Raw genomic sequence first — 16,482 nt, 5'->3', positions numbered from 1 at the left:
TTATTATAGGTGGTGGTTAATAAGGCTGCAGTTATGGTCCATCAGCTTTCTAAAAAGGAAGCTTCCAGACACGCTATCATGCGTTCTCCTCAGATGGTGTCTGCTATTGTACGTACCATGCAGAATACAAATGATGTAGAAACAGCTCGTTGTACTGCTGGGACCTTGCATAACCTTTCCCATCATCGGGAGGGCTTGCTGGCCATCTTTAAATCTGGAGGCATTCCTGCCCTGGTGAAAATGCTTGGGTAAGAAAACATTGTCAGAATGCTTGAAGCTAAAAAGTACAAGAGTATAGTTACAATATTTCTCATGAGGCTTGTTTCTTCTTCCCAGTTCACCAGTGGATTCTGTGTTGTTTTATGCCATTACAACTCTCCACAACCTTTTATTACACCAAGAAGGAGCCAAAATGGCAGTGCGTTTAGCTGGTGGGCTGCAGAAAATGGTTGCCTTGCTCAACAAAACAAATGTTAAATTCTTGGCTATTACGACAGACTGCCTTCAAATTTTAGCTTATGGCAACCAAGAAAGCAAGGTAAGAGAATTGTTCTTTATGTGGTTTTCATGGAGCATCAGAGACTTGACAGTGTTGTATCATTCCATGCAGTGTTACTAACCTTTTTGGCATCAGACACCAGTTTCGTGGAAAACATTTTTTCCATGAATGGGGTTGTGGGGATGGTTTCTGGATGACACTGTTCCACCTCAGATCATCGGGCATTAGATTCTCATAAGAAACGTGCAGCCTAGATCCCTCACGTGTGCAGTTCACACTAGGGTAGCCACTCCTACGAGACTCTTATGCTGCAGCTGATCTCACGGGAGGTGGAACTCGAGCCAGATAATGTTCACTCACCTCCTGCTGTGCAGCCCAGCTTATTTCTATTTTAAATTTTTGAGTTTTCATATGTAAAGCACTGTGCTAAGTAGTAGGGATATGACAGGCAAGCTTCTCTTCACACTGTTGTTCTTAGGTGGGATGTAGATGTTGGGAATAATAACCTAATTAATATTTAATTTATGTAGTGGGAAGAAGTGGGGCTATGAGAGCACGTAACAAGTGAAACAGACCCTCTTTTTCAGGGTTCAAGGAGGCCTCTTGGAGGAAGTGATAGTTGAGTTCAGTGTTCAAGAATGAGAAGGGATTCACTAGGTGAAGGTTAGGTAAGAAAACGGCATCTTTGAAACGAAGGAAGGAGATGGGAATTTAAGAAATACTAAGAGTAAGGAGGAAGAAAGGCTTGAGGTGAGGCTATTGAGATAGACTCAGCAGATCTCATAGGGCTTTGTGGAACATGTTTAAAAGCACAGTAGGAAAGTTCAGAATCATGAAATGATGAAATTTGTTTTTAGAAAATTGGGACAGTGTCAAGAGGGAGGATGTACAGGGAATGAAAAGGCAAGAGTGAATGATCCTTTTATGGTATCTCTTTTTAAGGTGGATATAATTAGGAAAATGAAAGGGCCAATTGATTAGGAGTTTTAAGTACCAGTTCTGGTTCAAATTTCAGTGAATCAGTTTTGAGGGCATGACTGTTGCATACCAACATGGTCTCTAAATTTTTTTTGTTTTTCTATGAGCAATGTGGGAAGAAGGAAATTGGACCAAAACTGATAACATTCTTGGGAGGACTGGGATGTCTGAATTTGAGTGGAATGCTTTAAAGGGACAAGTTGGATAGGGCCCCAGTATGGGGACCTGAGTGATGGGGTCCAGGAATACATTTAGGTCCAATGGCAAGCTGGCCGAAATTCTTGTATAAGAAAATAGGTTGATAATACGGCTTTTCTCAGACATTTGATCAAGATTCCATGACCAACAGTATATGTACATCTTTCTAGCTGATTATACTGGCCAGTGGTGGACCCCAAGCTTTAGTAAATATAATGAGGACCTACACTTATGAAAAACTACTGTGGACCACAAGCAGAGTGCTGAAGGTGCTATCTGTCTGCTCTAGTAATAAGCCGGCTATTGTAGAAGCTGGTAAGTATATGCATCTATTCTGGGTCTTGTGTACAGCGTCTGCAGTTCTATTTAGATTACTTTTCTTAGAAAAAGGTGATAGAACTTTAATGACTGAAAATAGATGTCTTACTCAGTTTGCAGCCAAGATTACATTCAAAGTACATGTCATCTGGATTGTAGCTAAGTATTTAAGACTAGGTAGAGTTCTTATTATCCATCAAAAATTAATGGCACATACTTTGCTTGATTAAGTTTGTTTGTAATTTGTTTTGAGTAAACCTAAGATTTGCTAACAGACCTATGAATTTATAGGAGAAATGACCAATTCTAATATAGTACAATTTTATGTAGTAAAATGATTGCTTTATTAGTAGATGCTCATGAGCAGTGTTTGTTTTTTTTTTAACTTTTAGTTTCATTATGTAGGTAAATTGCATGTCACAGGTTTGGTGTGCAGATTATTTTGTCACCGAGACAATAAGTATTGTACCCAATAGGTAGTTTTTCAGTTCTTTACCTCCCACCCTTAAGTAGGCCCCAGTGTCTGTTGTTCCCTTTTTGTGTCCATGTGTACTCAGTGTTTACCTCCCACTTAATAAGTGGGAACATGTGGTATTTGGTTTTCTGTTTTTGTGTTGGTTTGCTTAGGATAATGGCCTCTGGCTCCATCCATGTTACTGCAGAAGACATCTTATTCTTTTTTTATGGCTGCATAGTATTCCACAGTATATATGTACATTTTCTTTATATAGTCTACCATTGATGGGCATTTAGGTTGATTTCCATGTCTTTGCTATTGTGAATAATGCTGCGATGAACATATGCGTGCATGTGTCTTTATGGTAGAAAGATTTCTTTCTCTTTGGGTGTATACCTAATAGGATTGCTGGGTTGAATGGTAATTCTGTCTAAAGCTTTTTGAGAAATCACCAAATTGCTTTCCACAGTGGCCGAACTAATTTGCTTTCCCACCAGCAGTGTATATGCATTCTCTTTTTCTCAGCATCCTTGCCAGCATCTGTTACTTTTTGACTTTTTATTAGTAGCCATTCTGATTGGTGTGAGACATTATCTCACTGTGGTTTTGATTTGCATTTTTCTGATGATCAGTGATGTTGACCTTTTCTTCGTATGCTTGTTGGCCACTTGTATGTCTTCTTTTGAAAAATGTCTGTTTGTGTCCTTTGTCCACTTTTTAATGGAGTTGCTTCTTTTTTGCTTGTTAATTTAAGTTTATTGTAAACTCTCGATATTAGACCTTTTTGTCAGATGCATAGTCGGCAAATACTTTCTTTCATTCTGTAGGTTGTCTGTTTACTCTGTTGATTTCTTTTGGTGTTCTCAGCTCTTTCTACTGTCCCATTTGTCAATTTTTGTTTTTGTTGCAGTTGCTCTTGGCATCTTCGTCATGAAATCTTTGCTAGGTCCTATGTCCAGAATGGTATTTCTTAGGTTATCTTCCAGGCTTTTTATAGTTTTAGGTTTAATATTTAAGTCTTTAATCCATTCTGAGTTGATTTTTGTATATGGTAAAAGAAGGGGTGCAGTTTGAATCTTGCATGTGGCTAGCTAGTTATCCCAGCACCATTTATCGAATAGGGAGCCTTTTCCCCATTGCTTTTGTTAACTTGTTAGGTGTGCGGCCTTATTTCTGGGCTCTCTGTTGTGTTCCATTGGTCTGTTGTCTGCTTTTATCCCAGTACCATGCTGTGACTGTAACCTTATCTTAATAGTATAGTTTGAAGTTGGGTAAAGTGATGCCTCCAGGTTTGTTCTTTTTGCTCGGGATTGCTTTGGCTATTCAGGCTCTTTTTTGGTTTTCATATGAATTTTTAAATAGTTTTTTTTTAATTCTGTGAAGAATGCCATTGGTAGTATGATAGGAATAGCATTGAATCTGTGAATTGCTTTGGGTAGTGTGGCCATTTAACAATATTGATTCTTCCTATCCATGAGCATACAACGTTTTTTCATTTGTTGGTGTCATCCCTGATTTCTTTGAGCAGTGCTTTGTAATTCTCGTTGTAGAGATCTTTCACCTCACTGGTTAGCTGTATTCCTAGGTATTTTATTCTTTTTTTTTTTTTTTTGAGACAGAGTTTCGCTTGTTACCCAGGCTGGAGTGCAATGGCGCGATCTTGGCTGACCGCAACCTCCGCCTCTTGGGTTCAGGCGATTCTCCTGCCTCAGCCTCCTGAGTAGCTGGGATTACAGGCGCGCGCCACCGTGCCCAGCTGATATTTTGTATTTTTAGTAGAGACGGAGTTTCACCATGTTGACCAGGATGGTCTCGATCTCTTGACCTCATGATCCACTCGCCTCAGACTCCCAAAGTGCTGGGATTACAGGCGTGAACCACCGCGCCCGGCCCCAGTATTTATTCTTTTTGTGGCTGTTGTAAATGGGATTGCATTCTTGATTTTAGCTTGCAGCTTGGATGTGGTTGGTGTATAAACGTGCTTCTGACTTTTGTACGTTGATTTTTATATCCTGAAGCTTTGATGAAGTTTATTGGATCAAGGAGTTTTTAGTCAGAGATTATGGGGTTTTCTAGGTATAGAATCATATTATTTGCAAAGAGACTTCCTATTTGGATGCGTTTTCTTTCTTTCTCTTGCCTGATTATATGCAGTGTTTTGCCCTGATATTCTGTATTCTCAGTTAATAGATGGTCTACGTTTGAAAAACAGGTTTTTTTCTATTCTAAGTATTTTTAAGGAGTAAAGTTGTATGTGGTAGTTTGTATCTTGTGTATGTTGGCAATTGGGGAAAATAGATGGTTTGTACTAGGGCCTCTTGTGTTGGGTGTGTGTGTGTGTTTGTGGAAAATACTCTTTAGCTACCTAGCATTTTTTATCCTTTCAGTAACCCACTGACAACATTTACCCAGAATTTCAAAACAAGCCTCAAATCAATATTGAAAGAGGGAAAAATATAAAGGTATTTAATGGCAGAAAAGGTTGGGAGTAAAGTATAGGGCTAGCAACATGCATTTTTCCCACTTAGAGTAATTTTACTTGGGAATTTATGAGAAAGACATGATTGCTCCCGGTAACTGCTGGCAGTGGAACCATAGGCTTGGGAATAGACAAATGTGGCTGAGTTCATATTAGAATGAGGGGAATGTAAATTCTGTCAGCTGTTTCAGCAGTAACCTGTAGTGTAAGCTGAAAATACAGATTTTTAGATTTATTTAATCAGAATCTCTGGAGTGTTAATTTTGACATCAAGTCTCATAGTGTTGATATGAAGTGACTGGAAGGACTATAGACAGCTGGATATGTGTGGGACTGGAAGCCCAGGAATCTTGAGGTTCTTCTGGGTTATTCTTACATTCGTTCATTCTGAACATAGCATCTAATGTATTTTAAGAAATGGAATAGGCACGTGGTATACATGGGTAACACAACAGATAGGGTCCCTGTGCTTATTCTTACTGTTTTGTGGATGTGACAAAAATATTTAAAAATATGTAGTATTCATAAATTTGAATGTTATGAGAGAAATGAACAGCAAATAGCGGTAAGAATTAGTTAGGGAGGGGACTTGGCTGATTAGACGAGCTGGAAGGGGCCTCCTTGAAAAAGGGATGTTAAATGGGACTGCAGGATGAGAAGGAACCTATCTCTTGTCTGTATGAGAAGTTAGGGTTAAATGTTTTTCAGGTAGAGAAGAGGAATACCATGTGTTATGTCTTAGAACAGGGGTGTCCAGTCTTTTGGCTTTCCTGGGCCACATTGGAAGAAGAATTATCATGGGCTACACATAAAATACACTAATGATAGCTGATGAGCTAAAACCAAAAAAAATTGCAAAAGAATCTCATAATGTTTTAAGAAAGTTACAAATTTGTGTTGGGCTGCATTCAAAGCTGTCCTGGACCATGTGGCTCATGGACTGCAGGTTGGACAAGCTTGCCTTAGAAGGAAAGAGATTGTGGAGATCCAGGTGCTACAGTCTGCATAAACAGAACTTAGTAAGTAATGAGGCGGATGGCCTGGTATCAGATGAGGTTAAGGTTAGGTAAGCAGAGTCATAACATTCAGGACTTTCTAGGTTTCTGTAAGATATTTACTATTCATGGAGTTTATTCATGCCTTACTCCCGCTTTGGAGCCACAGATACAGAATACTTTGGTCAGTTTGGAAGGCTAGGTGGGGTTCGAATTCTAAACGGTTCCTCAAGGTTATACTAAAGAATTGTCTACTTACTATCTCAAAAAGATGCTGAGACATTTTGACGGTTGTTTATCAATGGTAAAGCACCACAGTGATGTGTTTAAAATACTAATAGTAGCTTTGTATAAATGAACAGTTTGAATGGCCAGAAGCTAGAAGACGAGACTGCTGAGATGTTACAGGTTTTTAGGAATGAAATAGTTTGGTTTTAGAACTATACGGCACTGAAAGAATCATAGAATGTAATATAGGCGCTAAGGGAGCAACCAAAATGGCTTGTTGGGGGGACATTGGGGCCATGAAGATGAATGGAACCTTCAGAAGGCATCCTTAATTTTTGAACATAATAATTTAAGAAGCTGACTTAAAGCGACTTAAAAGGTCAGTAGGTAGCTGGAAATGTGTGAATGCAAGAGAGGCCGGCTAGAGCTTGGAAGTTCCCCTCCTAGTATATAGGGATAAGGGCAGCAGGGAAGGAGAGGTAGCAGGGCCCCAGAGTCATCTGCATGGCACTTTTTTACCCTAGAACTGCAGAATGTGTGTGTTTCAAAAGTCTCTGTAGGCCATTCTGATGGACATCTCGGGTTAAAATCCATTCAAGTTAATGGTTGTATAAAGGGAGGGAATGAAGTCTTAATGAGGGAAAGAAAGTAGTCATTTCACAAATACTGAGCATCAGTCATACGCAGGTCATTCTATTAGCCGCTGGAGCTACTATGAGAAAGGAACCCAATAGAGATGATCTTTGTCTTGTAGGGAAAGTTGACTAACTTACAGTCATTATAAACACTATGAAGGAGAAGTTCAGGGTATCATAAGAATTACAGCAAATAGACCTCATCTGAAGAAATAAAACAGACCTAAAAGATGAAGAAGGGGATGAGGAAAAGGATCTCTTACTACCTTCAGAAGTGATTTAAATTGAAGATGGGTGGGTAAAGTTAATCTAGTATGTATAGCTGCCTTTTCCAGAGTAAATGTCCCTCATTTAAGGGTCCTAAAGGATGGAAGGTTGTGAACCTTGGGAAAACATGTTTTGTAGTCAGTGAATTGTATAAAGTCCCTGGCAGTAAGTGGTTTCATGCCGTCTTTCTGGATTCTTGTTACCCCAGGAATTTACCTAGCTGCTTTAGTCAGATGTCATCTTCATATGAGGTGACCTAATTACTTAAAACTGTAGCTGTACTCCATTGTCTTATTTTCCTCCATAATACTTTAATACCACCTGACATACTCCGTATGGTTTTAATTTATTAATTGTATATTTGTCTGCCTCTTCAACTAGATCATAAATTCTGAGGGTAGGAACTTTTGAATATTTTTGCTCACTGGTGTATCTCCAGTGCAGAACAGGACCTGGTACTGAATAAATATTTTCAAAATGATTGAAGGGATGAAAAGAAATAAGTAATAGGAATATTACCTAAGGGGGACAGTGGAGATAACAAAGGCTTTTTCCGCTTAGGAAAGGAACAGTAGCTATTTGACAGTTTGTCCGTAGTGAGGTAAACTGGCAAAGCGAGAGAAACTGAGCAACATTCTAGAAAATGAGAGGACATAAAGTACTTAGGAGAAAGGAAGGTAACTCTGGAAATGAAGAAGGACACCTTCTAACACTAGAAAAGATACTTAGAGTTGATAGGAACTTCTGGCTAATGACTATTGCTTTATATCCTTTTTAATTTTCTAGGTGGAATGCAAGCTTTAGGGCTTCACCTGACAGATCCAAGTCAACGTCTTGTTCAAAACTGTCTTTGGACTCTCAGGAATCTTTCAGATGCTGCAACTAAACAGGTAAATTCTGAGTAAACTGGTGCCGTGGGAATAGAGTCAAGATGAGTATGTACTTGTACTGACCATCTGTTTCTATCTCCATAGGAAGGGATGGAAGGTCTTCTTGGGACTCTTGTTCAGCTTCTGGGTTCAGATGATATAAATGTGGTCACCTGCGCAGCTGGAATTCTTTCTAACCTCACTTGCAATAATTATAAGAACAAGATGATGGTCTGCCAAGTGGGTGGTATAGAGGCTCTTGTGCGTACTGTCCTTCGGGCTGGTGACAGAGAGGACATCACTGAGCCTGCCATCTGTGCTCTTCGCCATCTGACCAGCCGACACCAAGAAGCAGAGATGGCTCAGAATGCAGTTCGCCTTCACTATGGACTCCCAGTTGTGGTTAAGCTCCTACACCCACCATCCCATTGGCCTCTGATAAAGGTACATTGTCAAAGTAGAATTTACCTTTGTTGCAGAATTGAAAATGAAGCACCTTTAGCTATTAGATGGCTGTCCAACCGTAGTGATCAATAAATAGGAATTGTATTCCTAAGTAAGTAGGAAGTATGGCTGCGATAGGGGGAGGATTCTGAAATGTTTGTGTAGTCACAGCCACCTTCAGTTGTTACCAGTAGATTTAGTGTGGTGGGAATTGTTGGCTAAGAAAATGATTTTGTTGAGTTGTATGCCAATTCTTCCTTCTGTTTTTCAGGCTACTGTTGGATTGATTCGAAATCTTGCCCTTTGTCCAGCAAATCATGCTCCTTTGCGTGAGCAGGGTGCCATTCCACGACTAGTTCAGTTGCTCGTTCGTGCACATCAGGACACCCAGCGCCGTACATCCATGGGTGGGACACAGCAGCAATTTGTGGTAGGTGATACCTGGCTATCTAAAAGGAGTGCATAAATCCAAAGGCTCCTGAACTTCTTTCATCATTGGTCCCCCCATCCCTCTTCCTGTGAAGAAGGGCTGCTAATGACCGCCCCCCCCACCCCCGCTTCAAAAAAAAACTGGCACATTTCTGTGGCTGCAGAGAAGATAAGGCATAGTGTGGCCCCAGTGATAGTTCCTTGGATACGTCCTTCACATGGTCAGTCTTAAAAAGGTTGGGTTACTGTGGGGTTAGGCATTTCATGCAGTGTTCTCATTTAATCTACACAAAGGCCCACTTTTTTAAGAAGAGGTAGAGTCCAAGTCTAATTTCAGAGCTTCTTATCCCTTGCCTCATCATGAATTTTAACTAAATATTTAGCAGTCTGTTTTATTTTTTCTGTGAGAGGGTTAAACTTTTTTCATAGACCGAAGAATCTAGTATTGACATTATTTCAAAAATAAGTAGTACCATTTCTGGACTCTTACCCACAATAATCTCAGTCTCAAGCTTTGATACTAAGTTTGAGTCTTAAAAGTAGCTTCATTAAAAGTATAAAGACACTTCTGATTTCTCAAGACTTTAAAACCTTATTTAATTAGGTTAGAAAACAAAGATGTAGCCTACCAGCTGTTGGGAATCTCGTTTTGCTGGTTGCTCTGTGGATGTTACTCACGCTGGGCTTTCGCTTTCTTCATTTATTACTGTTTGTATTGGCCCATCTCCATGGGGTGACTTCATAGTGAGGGGCACTTTTTAAAATCTTTTCTAGGAAGAAAGGAGTTTTTGTATACGTGTAAGAATCAAATTATTTATAAAAGCTGCTAAATGTAGCAGAATCATAACCCCTTTTAAAACTCAAATACAGAAACAGGAGAAACAGATGGTACTTGCATATTGCAAAAGCTAATTTCCTTCTCCTATACATGAGGCTGTCAGCTGAAGTGTCTTGGAAGAGTGAGGAGTGGATTTTCTGCTGGCAACTCAGTTAGTTTTAGCAGTTGGTGCTAAAACTTGGCAAAGTTTTTACCAAATACATGGAAGATGTACAAAAATAGAGGAGGGATGTAAAAGAGAAACGTTGATGTAGTCTGAGCATTACTTTCTCACCTTCTCTTTTTATAAACCTTTTACCCAGAGTAGTTGGTGCCCACAGTAGGAAAGTTGTCTTTTGGATTCAGTGCTATATGGGAAGCTCTGTTGTACTGTGTATGGAGGGGGGTGGGGGTTGCTAGTTGGAATTAGTGCTACCAGGAGTGACATTCAACTTAATGGAATCCTCCTTCATTCCTGAACTAATCGCAAGTTATGGGGAACTTCAGGTATATACTGTAAATAACTGTAGTCTAATTGTTTCTCAGAATGCAAAGCCTTTCAAGTTCCGAAACTTTACAGAGGAGAATGCTCTATTTGTTAACCCTGTTTCTTCTGGTAGGAGGGAGTCCGCATGGAAGAAATAGTTGAAGGTTGTACTGGAGCCCTTCACATCCTAGCTCGGGATGTTCACAACCGAATTGTCATCAGAGGACTAAATACCATTCCATTGTTTGTGCAGGTAATGTGTGAAGTGTTCTATGTTTTATGTCCATAAAATTTCCAGATCGTAATGATTAATAAAATTTCAGAAAATTAGAGACCAAAATAGGGGCACCAACATTTAATTTTATGAAAATTTCCTTCATTGTTTTGGTCAGTAGGAGAAACAGTGAGACCAGAGCCTCAAGACGAGGGAGGAGACTTCACATTTCACTTTTACAGGTGCCTAGTTTTGGATAGGGGAGAGCTGGCCTGGGCTGCCAGGGGCAGGGCATAGGCCCCAAACCAATTCTGGGGTTTTCCAAATCTCAGATGAATCAGAGTTGCCTCTGAAGAAAAGTTTCATAGCTAAAAAAATATTTTAGAAATCTAATGCTCTAGAGCATTAAACCCCCTAGGGCATAAAATTCAGAGAATATTATTTACTACACTGTGAGTGCCTCTTGCACTCTGAATTGGGAATGTTTGCACCACAGTGGGCTGCTTGCCATGTTCTAGCTTTAGATTTAATTAGGTTTTGTGTTTTCTCCTTAGCTGCTTTATTCTCCCATTGAAAATATCCAAAGAGTAGCTGCAGGGGTCCTCTGTGAACTTGCTCAGGACAAGGAAGCTGCGGAAGCTATTGAAGCTGAGGGAGCCACAGCTCCTCTGACAGAGTTACTGCACTCTAGGAATGAAGGTGTGGGTAAGTAAAACGGAACCAGAGCTTTTAGCAGATGTGTACACCGAAGTCTCAGTTTTTCCTCAAGAGCCTTGTCCTTGTTTCTCAGCGACGTATGCAGCTGCTGTTTTGTTCCGAATGTCTGAGGACAAACCACAAGATTACAAGAAACGGCTTTCAGTTGAGCTGACCAGTTCTCTCTTCAGAACAGAGCCAATGGCTTGGAATGAGGTAGGGAAATGTGAGCAGTTATCGGGTAGTTTCCTAGAGCGGGAAAGGCAGCTTGTTCTTTCCTCTCAAAACACAGTACACATTCATTTGCACTGACTGTTGCCCTGGCTTGAGTATTCTTCTTTATGCTGTCTAGCAACTGCTCAAGAACCTATTCAGAATCATTACAAACAAGTTGTACTATTAAAATTAAAGTTCACAAGAAAGATGAAAGATGTTACCAGATTAAAGATTGTTCAAAAGGGTGTAAGGAAGGAGGCAGTGGTAAACACTGTTAGAAGTTAGTTTGTCAGTTTTTACTAAACTTTAATGAAACTTTTTTACTTGAATTTCTGCTATGAATCTGTCTTCAGTATTTGTCCTCCGTAGGGGTGTTGATTGAAACATTGTTTCTAATAAAACCAGAACCACCTGGAAGTTTATTTGATCCACTCCATAGTGATCAGTGATGGTACACAGTCCTAGTCATACAGTGGATTATGTTTGTTGAGTGGAAAGAGAGATTGTTAGGTTTAAAACGACGCAGCTCTTGAGGCCAGGAGTTTAAGACCAGCCTGGGCAACATAGTAAAACCCCATCTCTACAAAAAACTTAAAAATTAGTTGTGCATGGAGATGGATACCTATAGTCCTAGCCACAGGGGAGGCTGGAGCAGGAGGATTGCTTGAACCCAGGGGTTGCTGCACTCAGTGACAGAGCCAGACTCCCAACTCAAAAGAAAAACAGAGCAAATTACCAGTGAGTAGTGTGTTACTTGGGTTTTTAATACACGTCTTATTAACAGGTTCCAACTTGAGCCCTTAACTTTCCCCATCTACCCTCCTTCCACAAACCTGTCTTCTCTGTCTCAGTTAATGCCAGTTTTGTCCAGCTGCTCAGGCTAAAACTTTCAACACATCCTCTCTCTCAGCAGCTCCTGTTGGGGGAAGGCATTTTCGCCTGCTGTTTTTTAACTGCTATATCTCCAGCATGTAGAACAGTGCCTGGCACATAGTGGGTGCTTAATATGTACTTGTTGAAAGATCAAGTCAGTGAGTATTTTTAATATGAGGAGCAAAGAGAAAAAAATGTCTTTGAGGGGTAGAGTTTTGAAGAACTTCATTTTCTAAGTATTTCTGTAATGTTGGAGTTACTTGTTCCTTTTGCAATCTGAAAGTATGCTTCAAAAAAAATGAGAGTACTTTTACTTTCTCTTCTTCCTTACCTGGTGCCTGTCTCTCTAGACTGCTGATCTTGGACTTGATATTGGTGCCCAGGGAGAGCCCCTTGGATATCGCCAGGATGGTATGTGTCTCATATTTCTTGATTAACTCCAGATCAAGCTAAAGTTCTAAAACCTTATCAGACGAGCCACTTTGCTCATCTGGGAAACCAGTGTTGGCAAAAAAGTAGTGGCTTCCATTAAAAGCAGTTCTTAAATTCCACAGTCAGCAACAGTATCTCTAATGGAGCACAGGGAATTCAGAGCCACACACTGAGCAGCAGCAGGACTACACCACCACCGAGTACACGCTGCTGCCAGGCCGCTGCTGTGCAGGGTGCTGCAGTTTACCTGGCTCTCTATTCTCTTTGGCCAGACGACTCACAGTACCTTTGTCTACATAGCTGCATTATCAGGGATTTCTTGAAAAGTTAATTCCAATCTCGGTAATGAACGTGGAGGATGGGGTAGACCACTAACAACTATAACTATCTTGGATTTATAACCTCATCTGCTTCTACCTAATTATGAAACCACTAAAGCGCAGGATTCTTGCTGTGAAAAATACATGTCAACCTAAGATAAAATATGTTGAGGTTTAATTGAAATGCTGCTTTTAGTTTCTTTAGTACTTTTGTGGGAGTCACTTGGACTTTTCATCAGATAGATTACACCTGCCAGACCTCATTATTTATTGTCTTGATCCTCTTCCCATGACTTCTCACTGCCTAGGTGGTCACAGAAGTCATTGCTGTTCCTCCTTGGGAACCCCAAGTCTGATGGGTAAATGCAGAGTGTTCAGGGTTAGACTGATGGTGTGACTCGGCCCTGCTGGTGTGCTGCTCTGATAGAAACAGACATTATTTGTGTAGTCTCATGGGTGGTCCAGCAGTGAGTCATTACTTGGCTAAAGAAAGCTATAAGTTGAAATTCGAGGCTAGAAAGCATTGTTTTCTGACAAGTTTGCTGCTAAACTTTGGATGCCCTAACCTCAGTGTTAACGTCTATGTCTGTTTCTCTCCTCTCTCTGGCTTGTTTCATTGCCACCCTGATTCTTCTAGACCCTAGCTATCGTTCTTTTCACTCTGGTGGATATGGCCAGGATGCCTTGGGTATGGACCCCATGATGGAGCATGAGATGGGTGGCCACCACCCTGGTGCTGACTATCCTGTTGATGGGCTGCCAGATCTGGGGCATGCCCAGGACCTCATGGATGGGCTGCCTCCAGGTGACAGCAATCAGCTGGCCTGGTTTGATACTGACCTGTAAATCATCCTTTAGGTAAGAAGTTTTAAAAAGCCAGTTTGGGTGAAATACTTTTACTCTGCCTACAGAACTTCAGAAAGACTTGGTTGGTAGGGTGGGAGTGGTTTAGGCTATTTGTAAATCTGCCACAAAAACAGGTATATACTTTGAAAGGAGATGTCTTGGAACATTGGAATGTTCTCAGATTTCTGGTTGTTATGTGATCATGTGTGGAAGTTATTAACGTTAATGTTTTTTGCCACAGCTTTTGCAACTTAATACTCAAATGAGTAACATTTGCTGTTTTAAACATTAATAGCAGCCTTTCTCTCTTTATACAGCTGTATTGTCTGAACTTGCATTGTGATTGGCCTGTAGAGTTGCTGAGAGGGCTCGAGGGGTGGGGCTGGTATCTCAGAAAGTGCCTGACACACTAACCAAGCTGAGTTTCCTATGGGAACAATTGACGTAAACTTTTTGTTCTGGTCCTTTTTGGTCGAGGAGTAACAATACAAATGGATTTTGGGAGTGACTCAAGAAGTGAAGAATGCACAAGAATGGATCACAAGATGGAATTTATCAAACCCTAGCCTTGCTTGTTAAAAATTTTTTTTTAAAAAAAAATCTGTAATGGTACTGACTTTGCTTGCTTTGAAGTAGCTCTTTTAATTTTTTTTTTTTTTTGCAGTAACTGTTAGTTTTTTAAGTCTCTTGTAGTGTTAAGTTATAGTGAATACTGCTACAGCAATTTCTAATTTTTAAGAATTGAGTAATGGTGTAGAACACTAATTCATAATCACTCTAATTGTAATCTGAATAAAGTGTAACATTGTGTAGCCTTTTTGTATAAAATAGATAAATAGAAAATGGTCCAATTAGTTTCCTTTTTAATATGCTTAAAATAAGCAGGTGGATCTATTTCATGTTTTTGATCAAAAACTTTATTTGGGATATGTATGGGTAGGGTAAATCAGTAAGAGGTGTTATTTGGAACCTTGTTTTGGACAGTTTACCAGTTGCCTTTTATCCCAAAGTTGTTGTAACCTGCTGTGATACGATGCTTCAAGAGAAAATGCGGTTATAAAAAATGGTTCAGAATTAAACTTTTAATTCATTCGATTGTGTTATTTTTTTTCTTGTCATTAAATGGTTTGTGACGTTACTTTATCCAACAACTCAGCTCCATGCTGAGGAAGATACATAGTGAAGTAATTTGTTGTAGTGATTGATTGATTGATAGAGAGGGCCTGCCTTCTCTAGGTGAGATTTGCCAGGTTTCTTTAGCATTTGGCCCTGGGTTACATTGCAGCCCCCCAAATAAAGTGTTTCTGCCTTGCACACTGATGATTAATTCTGGGCTTTTGTGAGAGAAAGCCAGACTATGTCTATTCCAGTCCCCTTCAGATGATTGATGATAGTTTCATTCCATTTAGGTAATAATGAAATAATATTAACTAACTACCTGGATTTGGACCTGAAGCAGCCTCACACGAGTGTGACTCATTGGGAAAGGGGAATTCCTTCAACTCCACTTTGAACTAATAATTAAATAGGTTTAAGTGTTGACGTTTATCTGAACATAATCAGAACCAGAATGAGCCTTTCACACTATCTATCTGCCAGATGGTCCTATCATCCCAGTGGTAGGTCTGACAAGCTTAGTTCATCTCTTCAAGTAGACCTGTTAAGACGTGTTTGTTTGGGCTTTTAAAAAGTGAAAGTGTTGTTTTGTCTGTCTTTAGGGAGAGCGGTTTGATTTACTGTTTTTATTTTGATGATGATAGTGACTTATGAGAAAAACATACATTCAGTTCCTTTTTGTTAAAAAATCTCAGCCTCATCAGAGGAGGACTTTTTGTGACTGCCCTCGGTTGGCAAAAATAATTTCTTCATTGTGGTCTAAAGTGTAATTAATTAGGGTTTGAAAAGAAACATTCACTTAGCTGACGAGGTGGTAGGTCTCAGGTGTAATAAACCAAACCAGCCAGTATTTCAGGAAGCCTAGAGCTGTTGGGAGGTTAACACAGTGAACATCTTTAGTGAATTCAGCTTTTAACGTAAAGAGCCATCGCAGGGTGTTTAAAGAACTTTTTAAAACCAGAAAACATTTTCAGAGCTTTGCTAATTCATTATATTTTTGAAGTTTAAAAACTTACTGTGCAAGTTGATCCAGTTGAGCAAGGTGGTTCTGGAATTAAAAGTACCAAGGGTGAATAGTAGCCAAGACGCTTAGGAAAAATAGGAGTATTTGCTCTAGCAGCTGTCACGGCCTGCCAACTTAATATAAAGCTAAAGGTAGGTAACCCTGTTAGAGGAATAGGGATAGAAATAATAGAGATTAATACAGAATAATACATAGGCATCTAAAGACTCTTCAGAGACAGCACTGGAGATCAGTGTGGGAAGAGAGTGACCTTCTCATAAAGGTGTGAAACAGCCATTGGAATAAAATCAATACAGAAAAACATCCATGACCAGCAGCAGATTTTAAATAAAGGCAGTATTACTGATTTTTCTTTTGCCTCAACCTCCAGTAAGGCTTGGTAGGGCACAGTATGACAGTCTACACTGGACACCAATGTGTCCAGCAATCTCTGTTCACCCAAGAGACACTGCAGTAAAAAACGACATGTGATGTGTCAGTATAGTACGCGTATATCTCAAACACAATACTTAACAAGTCACAGATGCGTGCTGTAGAACTCCATCGAGCTTCAGATTCAAAAAGAGGGACAAGCTATTTTAGGGAAAATATCCACAGACAAACTAAAAAGCAAGGAGATGATGAGACGACTAGAAATAAAATAAC

At 39.9% G+C, this 16,482-nt stretch overlaps 1 protein-coding gene across 2 annotated transcripts in view; it reads left to right on the top strand.

The window, feature by feature from the left end:
* Positions 1-14,792, top strand: part of CTNNB1 (catenin beta 1) — a 42,364-nt gene extending 27,572 nt beyond the window's left edge. For both annotated transcript variants that reach the window (XM_012460130.2, XM_012460132.3), the window contains 11 exons: positions 10-248; positions 337-538; positions 1,846-1,990; positions 7,841-7,944; positions 8,029-8,367; positions 8,639-8,797; positions 10,234-10,353; positions 10,869-11,019; positions 11,105-11,226; positions 12,450-12,510; positions 13,489-14,792. In XM_012460130.2, coding sequence (XP_012315553.1) covers positions 10-248; positions 337-538; positions 1,846-1,990; positions 7,841-7,944; positions 8,029-8,367; positions 8,639-8,797; positions 10,234-10,353; positions 10,869-11,019; positions 11,105-11,226; positions 12,450-12,510; positions 13,489-13,697 — 1,851 coding nt within the window. In that variant the 3' untranslated portion in view covers positions 13,698-14,792. The remainder of the gene's footprint in view (positions 1-9; positions 249-336; positions 539-1,845; positions 1,991-7,840; positions 7,945-8,028; positions 8,368-8,638; positions 8,798-10,233; positions 10,354-10,868; positions 11,020-11,104; positions 11,227-12,449; positions 12,511-13,488) is intronic.
* The last annotated feature ends 1,690 nt before the right edge of the window (positions 14,793-16,482 follow it).

This window comes from Aotus nancymaae, unplaced genomic scaffold (genome assembly GCF_030222135.1).
Source record: "Aotus nancymaae isolate 86718 unplaced genomic scaffold, 86718_ANA_hifiasm-v0.15.2.pri h1tg000038l, whole genome shotgun sequence".
NCBI lineage: Eukaryota > Metazoa > Chordata > Mammalia > Primates > Aotidae > Aotus > Aotus nancymaae.
The sequence above is the reverse complement of the archived record's forward strand: the minus strand, read 5'-3'. Positions and strand labels throughout refer to the sequence as shown.